At 32.2% G+C, this 14,983-nt stretch overlaps 2 protein-coding genes across 2 annotated transcripts; both read left to right on the forward strand.

The window, feature by feature from the left end:
• Nucleotides 1-186: 186 nt before the first annotated feature.
• Nucleotides 187-5,376, forward strand: LOC140054996 (procathepsin L-like). The gene is made up of 9 exons (XM_072100140.1): nucleotides 187-271; nucleotides 909-1,048; nucleotides 2,230-2,376; nucleotides 2,519-2,551; nucleotides 3,283-3,474; nucleotides 4,202-4,431; nucleotides 4,724-4,770; nucleotides 4,885-5,002; nucleotides 5,280-5,376. Exons 1-9 carry the CDS (start codon nucleotides 187-189, stop codon nucleotides 5,374-5,376), a joined length of 1,089 nt encoding a protein of 362 aa, XP_071956241.1.
• Nucleotides 5,377-6,653: 1,277 nt separating this feature from the next.
• On the forward strand, nucleotides 6,654-13,976 carry LOC140055057 (procathepsin L-like). The gene is made up of 9 exons (XM_072100233.1): nucleotides 6,654-6,789; nucleotides 8,171-8,310; nucleotides 8,536-8,688; nucleotides 8,900-8,932; nucleotides 9,198-9,386; nucleotides 9,763-9,928; nucleotides 10,417-10,528; nucleotides 11,306-11,408; nucleotides 12,423-13,976. Exons 1-8 carry the CDS (start codon nucleotides 6,705-6,707, stop codon nucleotides 11,400-11,402), a joined length of 975 nt encoding a protein of 324 aa, XP_071956334.1. The 5' UTR covers nucleotides 6,654-6,704; the 3' UTR covers nucleotides 11,403-11,408; nucleotides 12,423-13,976.
• The last annotated feature ends 1,007 nt before the right edge of the window (nucleotides 13,977-14,983 follow it).

Genomic DNA, 14,983 nt, shown 5'->3' on the forward strand with positions numbered 1-14,983 from the left:
AAAAATATCTTTTGTATTACGTTATGGTATTACGCTTAGACGTATCCAGGTGCGTATGCAAATCAGAATCAGATATTTCATCACGTGATATCAACATGATTTGGTAGATTGAGACTCGCTTTCATGCAATCAATCATTCAAGTTGTTTTTTTTTTATCTGTTCGTACCACCTATCACTAACGAAATATGAAGCTGTTCCTGTGTGTGTTACTTATTGGTGCCGCTGTGGCAATGCCAAATCATGAATGGGAGAAGTTTAAAAGAACGTTTGGTAAGGATTACATATGGTATTTGAAACGTATACTATTTTAACAACGTAGGCCTACTGTAACGGTGTTATATTTTGAATCGGAATAAAATCTAAATCAATGGCTATCGAATGACTTTAACATAAGGCTTGGTGTATACTAACGTGTTTGTCCTACTATATCTAACGGATAGAGCTGTCCACTGTCGTCGCAAGTTTTAATATTCTTCGTAAAATAATAATTTTCCGACGATTCTCATAGCCCCATAAATGTTTCTAAAATTAAGAAACCAAAGCACCGTTTAAACGAGTATAATTGAGGTCAACTTTCTTAGTACAGTAGCTCCGAGTTTAAAATTGGGATTTATTATTATAAAAATATGATTTAGATATTTTTTCCGAAAACAAATTGCCCACATTGAAAGTTAGCACTACTTTAAAATGAATGCTCGTTTTGTCCACCGCTTTCTGAAATTATTAAAAGGAGTGGTTATAATAGATTTTGTTGAAAACAATTTATATAATGTTGAGCATTTTACAGGAGCTATCTTTTAAAAAAAGAAGCCGATAATTTGATAAACAACGAGCAAAGATTGCTTGTGTGACGTTAACTAATAATAAAGAAACTAGGTATAAACCTTTAATCTGTTTAATGTTTCAGACAAAACTTACACCCCAGGTGAAGAAATATACCGCCAATCTGTATTTGAAGACAACCAGAAGTTCATTCAAAAACACAACGCTGAATTCGCCGAAGGACTTCACACTTATACTGTCGGAATCAACAAATTTGCTGACTTTGTATGTATTGAGGGCGCTACACAAGGTGTACGAATTTGAGGGGCGGGCATGTATTAATTATTAAATGGCATAGGAATACAACAAAAAAAATACAATTTGGGTCTATTTACTTAAAGATGTATTGTACCTTGAAACAAAAAAAAAATGAAGGTCAAAATATTCTAAAATTAAATTGGCCATATCAAAGTAATATTAAAGTTATTCACTTTAAGTCGAACATTTATTTTATTTATTTTATTTTATTTTATGTCTTTAGGCAATGTGGCCAAGGATTACCAATAGTGTATTAATCACTGTCCTATCAGATAGGTGGTAATCTCCCTGATACAGGGGCTATTGTGTGAACCAGTTCACCGGGGTAACCCCCCTACTCTTTTTCGAATAATGAACTGGGTTCTTTAAAGTACACACAGGTTATAACTGTGTACACTGGACCTACGGTTTATAGTCCTTATCCGAGAAGACTTGTTCCACCACCAGAACTAGGAGCGAGTCGGCCTCGAACCCTTGCCGATGTTGTTGTTGGCTCTTTAGGTACGGTAAACGGCGCCCCTATATTTGAGCCAAAAACAACAAGTTTACGTAATTAACAGGTAAACTAATGTGATTACATTTCGTCTGATAATTGTCAGGAGCGAAAGTAAACAAAGATGAGTATGCATTATGCATGATGCTAATTAGGATTGTTTACAACTCGTCACGGTTGAGAAGTTATTTTCACACAGATCACGAGGAAGTTTTATGATTATGCATACAGAGTAGCCAAATAAGCGCGTTTCATTATGAGATATGTTTTGATCGAAAACTTTGCCTGGAAGTCAAAGTAATTTTTTGAACCAAAAACGTCTGTATTTCAGTTAAATGGTTTTTTTTTTCGACTAATTTTAGGTGAAAGTTAATAACTATTATGATACTTCAAAATGACCCACTTTTTTTCGAAATCTTTTATTTTTTATTTTCTTAGGAATTAGTCAAAGGGACAATACATCTTTAATACATGTTGCCTAATACTATATATACATTTTACCTACTACTACTACTATTTAATAATATAATAATACTATATATATATGTTACCTAATACTACCACTATTTAATAATAATATAATAAGTTACCTGCCAAAATGCTTGTTTATATCGTATGTAATGTAATTTTATTTTTCATTTCTTTCTTTTTGTAGACGAACGCTGAATTTGTTTCATTTTTCAATGGCAATTTAAGATCAAACAAAACTCGGGGATCAACGTATCTGAGACCAAGTAATTTCCAAGCTCCAACTGAAGTTGACTGGAGAAAAGAGGGTTATGTCACGCCTGTAAAAAACCAGGTAAGATCTAAGTTTGTTAAAATGGTAGTAAAAGAGAAAACAAATATAAAATGACAATAAAAAATTGATTTATCCGTAAATGTGTTCAAAATTTAATACATATATTTATTTTTTTGTTCTTTCAAAACGTTCCTCTTTCTAGGGACAATGCGATTCTAGCTGGGCATTTTCTGCGGTAAGTTTATAATTGATATTAACAAAGATGTTTCATCATCTTTTCGACAAAAGTATTTAATCATGGCGTCATTGCGATAGAAATTACAATCGATACCATGACAATTTAATGATGAGCTTTAAGGCATAAGCTTTTTTTTATTTATGTTTATCGTCAAACTATAATTATAATAGGGGACTATAGGCTATAGAAAAAAACAAATATTTCAGTTTTTATGATGATAATGTATGTGTATTATGATAGAAAAGGAAAGATAACTAAACAAAACATACTGTGTTTATATACATAAAATACAATATATAACTATATTAATTAGCGGCCGTTAATAGATGACGGTAGTTATAGTTTTAAGTACAGTTTTACAATTTGTTAGCATTAGTGTAATGTGATATATATATATATATATATATATATATATATATATATATATATATATATAATGTTCAGTAATGTTGATAGTTTATTAGTAGTATGAAATATTTTTCAAAATAATATTAAAGAGGATACAAACACAGAATGTTACGGAAAAAAAAAGATAGATAGATGTATAAACAAGGCCATATATATGACTGCAGTCGCGTGCTCAGTGTTTGCCGACCCACCGACCAACCGACCGACAGAGTGAACTGTAGAGTTAAATTAATTGAAAACAAATGTTTGAATATTTGGTAGTTAACCACGAAAGATAATAAAACAATTATTTCAGACTTTAAAATGATCTTTTTTTATAGATTGGTTCTTTGGAAGGTCAGCATTTCAAGAAATACAACAAACTGATCTCTCTCAGTGAACAGCAACTTCTGGACTGTTCTAATGGCTATGGTAACAATGGTTGTGAAGGAGGATTGATGGACAACGGTTTTAAATACATCAAAGCCAATGGTGGTATAGCATCTGAAGCAAACTATCCATACAATGCAGAGGTATGGAACTACTTCCTAGTTCCTTCTATCTATGTTTTTTTTATCTTTTGCGGTTCACCACCACCTTTATTCATTCAATGTTTCATTACATAACTTCTAAACACGTTCTACCTTTTTTCATTATTTTCTGTTTTTCTTAACATTTTTTTGGTTAACTTTTCTATTTACAATAACCAATTTTATATTAATTAAAATACATTGTTTGGTGTACTACTAACCTGAACACCACACATAGTTGTTTATGTTAACATTTTTTAAGATTGCCTTTCGAAAGACTGACTACTGAAAGCCCTGTCTACGCTATCAAACTTATGTGACAATGTAATGTTCCCATATATGGGCATTATGATGTCATAATCACTACCATATTTGAGCATATCACTACTTTATTTGAGCACATCATACTTATTTTGTCAAAACAGTTGGATAGTTTAGACAGAGCTTAAATACCGAATATACTTCCTACATTCTGTGTATAAAAAAATGATTTTTCGCTAGCACACTCATCGGTGTATAAAGCTTCACTGTCAAAAACCTTGTAGTTGTTTTTGCATCTTGAATCTCCTTCCAATATTGATTTAATAGCGTTTCATACTACAAGTATGAAACGCTATATTAAATCAGTTAATGAATTCAAACTATACCGCGCGTTGACGCAATGATTCCTCAAAGTAATACTATCTATTACAAACCAAAGCATCGTATAATTTAGATAATTTATATTTAGAATGATATGTGCAAGTTTGATGCTAGCATGGTTGCTGCTACTGTCAATGGTTACATCGACGTTATGTCCTACAGCGAAGACTTACTGAATGCTGTGGCCGCTGTCGGACCAATTTCGGCATCGATGGATGCAACTCATGCCTCATTCATGCTTTATCATACAGATATTATTGTTTTGTTTTCGTTTTTTTTTTCGAATGTTTATGCGATATCATTGTTAATGACGAAAATGTAAAATATGTAACTCATATATCAAGAAGTTTAGATAAACTTAACACGAGCATTTTTATTCAATCCCATCACATTGTTACCTTGGTTACGTTACGCGGTGGTCATTTTGTTTTCTAATGCCTATTTTCATTTCGTTAACGTTGTTAACATTTCATCTTTAAAAAAGTGGCACATTCAAGCGAAATCGGACATAAATCGCATGTTTAGTTTGTAGAAACAGCCAAAAACAATAAAAGGCTGACAATTACATTATATTTATTTGTTGTCATTTCCTGTTATTTTACTTTAAAAGCATTTTTATCACAACAATGATTGTAACGGCCAAAACGTTAGACTGTAGTATGGTATCAAGATATTTTATCAGCATTTTGAATCTCGGATTAATAGTTTCAGTATTTGTAAATTTTTTTTTTCAATTTTGAATTTGGAATATACTATTGTATCTTTTATTAGGAGTCTACCGTGAAAGAAGTTGCAATAGCGCCGTTTCTGGTCTGGATCATGCAGTCTTGGTTGTTGGCTACGGTGAAGATAGCGACACCAGTGACCCCTATTGGTTGGTCAAGAATAGGTGAGCAGCAAAATACATAAGTCTACACAGAATCCGATCCGAATCGGTACGGAGACACCCGAAGGCCACTATCTCGATGGGAACTATACAGTACACAGTATAATAAAACAGCTGAGACACTGCAGTATCACCGTACCTATAGTAGAAGACCCACCACGAATTCAGTGACGATAAAGGGGGTGCAATTTCTATGAACTAAAGCATAACCATTTGACTTAAAAACATTTGGTACAATTCTTCATAGTTTAAAGAAATACATGTGAACATTTTATTTTAGCTGGGGTACTGCATGGGGAATGGAAGGTTACTTCAAGATTACCCGCAAAGATAACATGTGTGGTATTGCTACTCTGGCCAGCTACCCATTGGTTTAACTTTAGGTGAGTTAACAGTGAAGTTATGAAGATCAGATAATAATAAACATTTTTTATGATGACGAAATCAACATGTGCCATAGCTTGCAATATTCCAATCCAATAATAATTTATATTATGTTTATAACTATTTTACAATAAAATCCACCAATAAATGGTAACTACGGGATTGGGAGCTTTATTTGTCTTTTTGATAATAATTGGTTGATATTAGTACATGCTAACGATTTATCATTAAAACCGTAAATTTTCTTTTTCTTTTAGACCGTCTAAATTATTATCAACAACGCTGCTTACGTTTGTTTATAACACACGAGACTTCATAATCATTATACGCAGAATGAAATAAAATGTTGGATATCAAGTACATTTCAAACTTGTAAACGTGTGCGTTCAATAACACTAGACTGTATTGTACATAATGAAACTGTGTATTTATGGAATAATAAGGGCCTACAGCGATACAGAATAGCATTATCATCGATAAACTCGATTGACCTATATTATAATCATCGTTTATTCATCAAGTAAACTATACTATTGATAGGCCTACCGTTAAACACAGTTGCTATTGTTATTTGTCTATCACAATATAAGACAACCTATATTTGTGTTCATGCCATTACAAATACTGGTAATAAGTTCAGATTATTCTTATGTTGCTAAAACAGTTGTTGATTGTGCGTTTCATATTATTTAATGTTAAAATATATTTAAATGTTGTCTTCTTTTCAGTAAACAAAACTTTGTAATTGTGTAAAATTAATTTTACAGTAATGTAAACAATTGATATTGAAATAAATGAAAGACACAACTTTTGTTTCTGAGTCATTCAACTTGTGACTAAGTAGTATGCGTGTTCTAAATAGGCCTATAATTTATGCTAAATTTTTGACCATCAAATTGATTCGAATAACCATGGCAGAGTACAGGCATTAATACATTCCCTATGATTGTTTCATACCTAGAAAGGATATTATCTTTAACTTCTAGGTATAAAACAGTGACGACATTTCTGTCTTCAAAAAAGTACCTAACCATGATTAAATCTTAAATCTATTTAAATCATATGAGTTTAGGTTTTTGCTTTAGTGAACACATTTATTTCATACAATACACTTTGATGACGTGCGTATAATAATACCGCACATTATATTTCATTTGCTGACTCATCTATTCTTGTAAGATTGTTTACGCGACGTTGTTTTCAATACCGAAACTCACGTGCCTGAAACCAATTCTTTTATATTGTTATAAAAGGCCTACCTGTACTGTACTTGTCATTCAGGTTGTGTCTTTTGATCTGTTACCACGTCCAATAACAAATTATGAAGCTGTTCCTGTGCGTGTTACTGATTGGTGCCGCTGTGGCAATGCCAAATATGGAATGGGAGAAGTTCAAAAAACAATATGGTAAGAATTAAATTAAATAATAGTATGTACTCGCCAAAAACTTTAAAATGCCTATCATGACGTGATTGCAAAGTTTTTAAGATTAACACATTTCTATTTCGAGAACGGAGAGGGCGTGTTTCGTCCTCTTGGACCATAACTAGCCTCGTAATGCGTGTCAAGTGAGCGAGGGCCAATTTAAATCAAAATGTATCAGAAGTCACTACAATTGAAATGTAAATACCTCGATTTCTACTTGAAAAATACACGGAAATCTCCATGTGTATTATCGTAACAGGGAAGCCTACTAATGATTATGCTTTATCACTTCATGAACGACAGAAGCAAAATCTATTGTCACATTGTGTTAACGCTTAACCGTGACAATTTATTGAAACTTTGTCACTGAAGAACCTGAATATAATTGGTACACACTTCCTTACATGGTATTAGTTTTAATTTATATTCTATTTCAAGCAAACATTTAAATTGTTATTTGCAATTGAAATGTCCATTGTGATCCTACAAAAAATTCATATTGGCTGCATTCCAAAATAATTATACATTTGTTAGTCGCATTTGACAACTGTGCTTCGTATTCAGAACACAAAGCGTTGTTATTATTGTTGGAATTTTGAGACCTTTCAACCAGCAACAAAACGTGCAATAAAGCAGAAAAAATGTTGTTCGTTTCACTTTCATTGTACGCCTACGTCACTAAGTGTATGAAAAGCATTAGATGCCAAAACAAACATCGTACTTTCAGACAGAACAACACACTTTCAGACTTAACAAGGTGCTTTTTCGTTCGCACAGCGTACTTTCCCACAGAAACTTTTTTACACAAACAAGGTACTTCACAATTATTTGTACAATACTTTACAAAGAATCATATTTCCCAATCAACGCGGAAGTAACACAAATTTATTTCAAAGTGGAAAAATAAATGTTGTTGGTTTTTTGTTTGTAAAGGTTACAATTTGGTTACAGCCCAACTCTTTGGCGGTTAAAACTTATGTATTTCTTAACAAAGAAAACAAAAAGCTAATTGCTTTACAAATATAAATTATTTGAGATTAAAGCCACTGGACTTTTTTTTAGGTTTGTAATTCATTACAGGATACTCGATTTCTTTTTAAATATATATTTAGGCAAATTGCCACGGAAAACCATAACCGAATGCATTACTATCCTTCTTAACGGTGGCAATCATGTTCACAAGACAAACATATACACAAGATGTTCTCATAAATAAAGTCTTTGGGAATGGAATTATAATTTGTCATTAGAAAACACTGACAGGACTTGAACACAGGATTGGTAGCCAAGCACCACAACCACCAAGCCACAACTCCAAAAATTTAACAATTTTGGCCTAACTTACGCGTGTTTGCATTTTCAGACAAGGCATACAGTTCAAAAGAAGAAGTCTACCGCAAATCTGTATTTGAAGACCACCAGAAGTTCATTCAAAAACACAACGCTGAATACGCCAAAGGACTTCACACTTATACTGTCGGAATAAACAAGTTTGCTGATCTTGTAAGTATTAAGGACGTCGTATCTTTATTTCAGAAATTGTGTCATAGACTCCGTGTATACAGGATCATCTATTCAGAGTTATATGGGCCATGTTTTAGTAAAAGTGAGTTTGGTTGTGAGTGTGTCAATTATTCGGACGCTACCAAAATGGCCTACAATTTTACATGAATCTGCGATAATGTGTCTTTTTCTGATGCAACTTTTGATATTAACTTTATTTTGTAGACGAACGCTGAATTTGTTTTCTTTTTCAATGGCTATTTAAGAGATAAACAAATTATAACTCGTCGCTCAAAGTATCTGAAACCAAGAAATTTTAAAATTCCAACTGAAGTAGACTGGACCAAAAAAGGTTACGTCACACCTGTTAAGGACCAGGTAAGATTTTAAACCATCCGCTTTCTGATATATACCCAAATTACCAACGCTAATTGATGTTATTTAGAAATGCTCGGACGTAACTATTTGCTGCTGCTAGGCTTACGTAAATATTTCATATATGAAGAAAAATATAATATCAAGAAATGTAACTTGTTACCAACTATTTTAATCAACACTAAATTAATTTGTTTTAATGTTTCGCTTTTAGCAACAATGTGGTTCTTGCTGGGCATTCTCTACTGTAAGTTTACTTTTTTTTCCATCATCGTCATCATTATCATATCAACTTGTCATAATCAACAACAACAATTTATACACCACTTGGTATTAATCTCTGCTAGTTATCATTTTATGCTGTCGTCAGCCTTAGAAAAAAATTATAGTAATATAATATCTATTTTATATAATGAACATTATATAGAGAGACGTCATTACAAAACAATAATTAATACAATATACATAAACAAACAAAAATGTATTTTGTTTTTTTTATACATTTTTTGTAGACTGGTTCTGTAGAAGGTCAGCATTTCAAGAAATACAACAAACTGATCTCTCTCAGTGAACAGCAACTTGTTGACTGTTCTCAAAGCTATGGTAATGACGGTTGTGAGGGAGGATTGATGGATTACGGCTTTGAATATATCAAAGCTTTTGGTATTGAATCAGAAGAAAGCTATCCATACACTGCAGAGGTACGGAGGTTAAAAATTTGACATGGATGAGATAGTATCTGCATTATAAGTTTGCAACATGTAGCTATAGGCCAATTGATGAACGTAATTCAATTTTGTTAATTATTATTCATGAACATTGGCTTAAAATTAGCATTGCTTGTTACAGGATATGAAGAAACCAACATTAACATATATGCTTAAAAATAATGTTCCATAAAAAATAAAATTATTATAATTATTTATACAATGCATTAATTAGGCACTTTAAACTAAATACGGCATGCGCAGTGACCTAATGCTTTTTAATATAGGCCTACATACTCCCCGCACTCTCCCGGTTGCTAAAATATAATTTATTCTTTTGATAAAAAAAAATAAATATGATATTATGTAGGATGGTATATGCAAGTACAATTCTGATCTGGTTGCTGCTAACGTTACCGGTTACATAGATGTTGTGTCTGGAAGCGAAAAAGACTTAATGAGTGCTGTAGCAGATATCGGACCAATCTCAGTTGCAATGGATGCTAGCCACCAGTCATTCCAGCTCTATCAACAAGGTTATTAGTATAGTATTAGCATGGAAGAGAGAATTATCAACTTACCTTGTATTAGTTTTCTCTGTCGTGAGGGAAGCAAAACACTGTTTGATTGACAATTTTCCTGTATTAACCTCTTGGTTTTTCTGATTTGAAGAAGCCTAGTTAAAAAAATTATTATTTTATTAGATATTTGTTATATGATATGAGCTACAAAAAATACGTTTTAAGGGTTTAACTATGGGCTTCAAATAACACGTAATTACTGATACCGAATATGACATATACGAAATCACATTATTATTGCATATGCGAAACTAAACTCTTTTTAATCTGTTATTTTATTCGTTCTTGTAAGTTTTCTTACTTTATTATAAAAAAAAAAATCTAAAATTTTGTTCCAATATCTTCTTTTTTCAATTTTTTTTTCAAAGTGATATTTCCCATCTATTCTAAATTAGTGTTATGACTGATGCTCTGAAATTGTATCTGTGTATTCATTTTATTAGGAGTCTACTCAGAACCGGATTGTAGTACCCAAAATCTGGATCACGGAGTCTTGGCTGTTGGTTACGGTGAAGACAGTCAATCTGGTGAATCCTATTGGTTGATCAAGAACAGGTGAGTGGAACATTAGGTACACATGACCAAATTAGGAAACCCCTATGTCGCTTTCAGATAGCAACTAAGTAATATTCATTCATTCATTTCCTTTATTTCTGATAGTACATCCACACGATCTTTATTTTCTAGCCGAAAATAATCTTACTAAAACAGTTTGGCGTAATTAAACGAAAAGCGATAAGTTAATGTTTCTCTCAGAAGCTTTGATGAAGTAAGCCTACCTGGTGTTGACTATAGAATGGTCCCGAGTAACGAATATACTTAGGCTTTAGTTGATAAAAGATTACAAATTGTTTGGATAGAGTATAGGATGTTTGATTCTACTAGTGTAGATGTGTTGCAATATGCTGTAGTATTAAAAGAAGATATATAGAAAGCTAGCGATGTTGATTATGATTGATGAACATGACTGAAACGAAAAAATCTTAATAATAGCAATTATGTCGCTTTCCGGTTGCAACTATGTAATATTCATTCATTCATTTCCTTTATTTCTGATAGTACATCCATATACAAAACAATAACAAAAAGAGAAACAATTTTACCAGGAAATTAAAAATAGCATCTTCCACAAAAGCAACCACAATATCCTAAAATATCAATTAATATGATCAAGATGATTTTTTTTACCATCTCAACCAATATTTATAAAAATAAATACACTGATATTCAGTAAGAACGATCTTTATTTTCTAGCCCAAAATAATCTACTAAAACAGTTTGGCATAATTAAAAGAAAAGCGATTAGTTAATGTTTCTCTAATTTTTTTTCAGCTGGGGTACTTCTTGGGGTATGGCAGGTTACTTCAAGATTACTCGAGAAAACAACATGTGTGGAATTGCCACCGAGGCCAGCTACCCAACCGTTTAACTTCGGGTGAGTTATCTTTATTTTCATTTTATTAACAATTTTGACGACTAAAGATAATTTTGATGATGATAAAACAGCACATGAAATAGTCATAGGCATCAAGATCCATTAAAAATGAAGGTTGATAAAAAGAAACTTTGAATTGGTCATTTTGTAGTTTTAATAAAGTTAATCAATTTCTTCAAAAACACTAAAAACAATACATTTGTCAACCAAAAACCCATTGACTTCCAACCAGTTTTCTATCCAATTTTTTGGTCAAAGTGAATAAGTATTATGTGACTAAAAACAAAAATGTAAAAATTATTCTTCAGGGGAACAATCTTTATTATAATGAATATTGTAAATAAGATATATATTTTATGTTTTATATTCTTGAAATTGATTCAGTGATAGTGATTCAAATTCTCACTTCACCTGCACCCTATGTCACTAAGTTTAGTCAATTTTCCAATAAAAGGCCTAATAACATTTGTAATTACCGAAAGGTAAATTCCCGAATGATCGTAATCAAAAAAGGTACTGGGTTTGGTCTACCAGCGTTCCTGCTCCTAACTAGTCATCCATTCATCATAGAAGTTTTGATGAAGTAAGCCTACCTGGTGTTGAATGTTCCCGAGTAACGACTATACTTCGGCTTTAGTTGATAAACGATTAAATATTTGTTAGAGATAGAGTATAGGTTAGATTATATTAGTGTAGATGTGTTGCTGTATACAAATGGTGATCTGTATAGTATAATAAAAAGATGATGTTAGTTGGACATTCGGTTTAGAAAGCTGGGGATGTTGACTATGATTGATTAACATGGCTGAAAACGAAACAATCTTAATAATAGCAATTATTCCAACTTATGTTTTTCTCAGGATTTTTTTTAGTATTATTGTGTATGTGACTCTTTTAGTTCCAAAAGTATTACTGTACGGTAGGTCTATTATTTTATACTAACAATATTTATCATAGTCAATTAGAATACCATAGGCCTCCTTCTAAATAGTTTTGTTTTCATTTTTCTTTTAGATTTTTTTTTCTGCAATATCGATGCTGTTACATGCTTTTAGAAACTATAAACCGGCAAGCTTTATAGTCTAAGAACTGTGTACATCCGTTGAAACCAAATCATGAGTAACGTAACGAATTCTGACGCGTGCGTTCAAGTTATCATGTGTCAACAAAGTTTTTTTTTGGTTGTGTTACTTATTTTATGATACAAAGTTAAACAGAAGGATTTGACGATCTAGGACTCAAACTTTTTAGGCGCACAAAAGTCGATACTCATTGTTTTAACGCTCGCTTCACTTATGTCAGTTTTGCATTGTTTTATGTTAACTGGTCTGGCCCACCTTCGCCATTATTATTAGGGACTTTAAGAAACACGACGGGAAGCCACAGGACGGTCCTCATTAATAATTTATGCATGAGCTTTTAACAAAGTGGGCTGAGCTTAGCGTGAAATTCCATCATCTTAACTTCTTGAATGACGAAAAAGTTGCCATTTCCCGTTGGGTTAGATCCATCTCGGCCGCCGACAATCTCGGCCGCCGGATTAAAAAGCCGAATTGTATGGCGCGCCACCGATGCTTGTATTGTGAGTAATACTGTAGGCCTAGTGTGTTTGAGGAAATGTAATGCATACGCACGTATTCTACACTAATTAATACATTCATTAATTAACTTTTAATTAATGTTTTAATAAATGATTTTTTTTTTAATTTTCAGATTAATAGATTAGTAGTAGTGATACCCATTCATAGCCTAATGGACGACGAATAAAAATACTTACAATATAAACAACTTTAAGTAAACATTTCATTTTATTGAACAGTAACAATTATTATATAAAAAGTCATAATCAAAAAATCAATCAAATACAGAAATGTCAACATTATATTATTTTAAACTATTATTCCGTTTACAATTTTAATTTCAAGTTACAAATTAACTGATATAATAAATAAATGAATATTCATGCATAAATACTTACAATATAAACAGCTTTAAGTAAATATTTCATTTTATTGAACAGTAACAATTATTATATAAAAAGCCATAATCAAAAAATCAAGTTTACAGAAATGTCAACATTATATTATTTTAAACTATTATTCCGTTTACAATTTCAATTTCAAGTTACAAATTAACTGATATAATAAATAAATGAATATTCATGCATACAGTAACAGAATTGAGATAATGTGTGTGTTATTAAGCTTAGTTGCGTCTGACGTCAAGAGTTAAGTTGTTCGGTTAAGTAGTCTGCTGGCAGTTGTGAGAAGCGAGTGTACTGATCGTTGAACATCGCTGTATTCTTGCCACATTCTGCTCAATCTTGCATTGGTTGCTGCTGCATGTGTAGGAACGACTAGAAATAATGTATATATATCCTTAAACGTGGAATTCTCAAGACTCTAAATAATATTTGAACTTCCAATTTAATTGTTTAATGAAATAACATTTTTATTGCGTTATAATGGTTGTTAAAGGCGGCGCTTGTATACGAGGCCCATAGCTAGGAGGGCTAGGCCTATGCTGAATCACCGGACAAAGCGAAACAGAAAGGCCACGAGACAGGACGAGCCGTTTTATCAGTTACGCACCTTTGAGCGAAGACGACGACCGGCTCGGTCGTCGTCTTCGCTCAAAGGTGCGTAACTGATAAAACGGCTATGTTGACTGTATATGATGTTACGCTCTAGCGAACACAGGATATTCGTCGTCCTCTCCTTACCGTCGTGTTTCCTAAAGTCCCTATTATGTCTATATACCGTCACCGTCATGAGATAATTAGTTATTCATCATCATTATACTTTTTATTTTTGCTACCGTACATTTATTATAAATAATATACTTTGCCTATTTCAAGTTTCTGGTTAAAAAACAGCTAATAATCGGCCGAGGTACCGGACCTACTGTTTTTGTGTTTTGTTGTGCGAAAGTTTTTGTGCGCCCTCATTGTGTGGCCTCGAACAACGATCTCAAGTTTAGTAAATAATATTAATATTATTCGAAAGAGAACACAATAATGAATCAACTGAGAATTTAATCATTTAAGATTGATTGTTAAAAGGATTCCAGATTGTAAGTTATTAGAAGCTTTGACTTTGCTCATTTAGTTTGATGACTGTTATTATTTTTATTATAATTATTATCACACTTGATTTAGCAGGCTTCACTCAAGTGTGGGCCTAGATGCCAATGTAAACGGCGGATTTGCCGTCATAATATTGTACTATGATTAGAAGGCGGGTTACACATTTTATGATTTTAGTAATTATACCAAGTTTTACTTTTCTCCACAAAATAATGTTTATTTTCTTATTTAGTTTAAGTTTTCTAATTTTACAGCATAAAATATAAATGCTTATCAAAGTTCAATGATGTCTCATTTTGTGTATATTTCAAACCAACTAACACAGACCATTTATCTAGATAAGATGAATGCAATGTTCTTAAGCTCTGTCTACACTATCAAACTTTATGTGAAAAAAATGTAATGTGCCCATATATGGACATGATGATGTCATATTACTACTATATTCAAGCATATCACTACCATATTTGGGCACATCACACTTTTTGTC

The sequence above is a fragment of the Antedon mediterranea genome, chromosome 7 (assembly GCF_964355755.1).
Source record: "Antedon mediterranea chromosome 7, ecAntMedi1.1, whole genome shotgun sequence".
NCBI lineage: Eukaryota > Metazoa > Echinodermata > Crinoidea > Comatulida > Antedonidae > Antedon > Antedon mediterranea.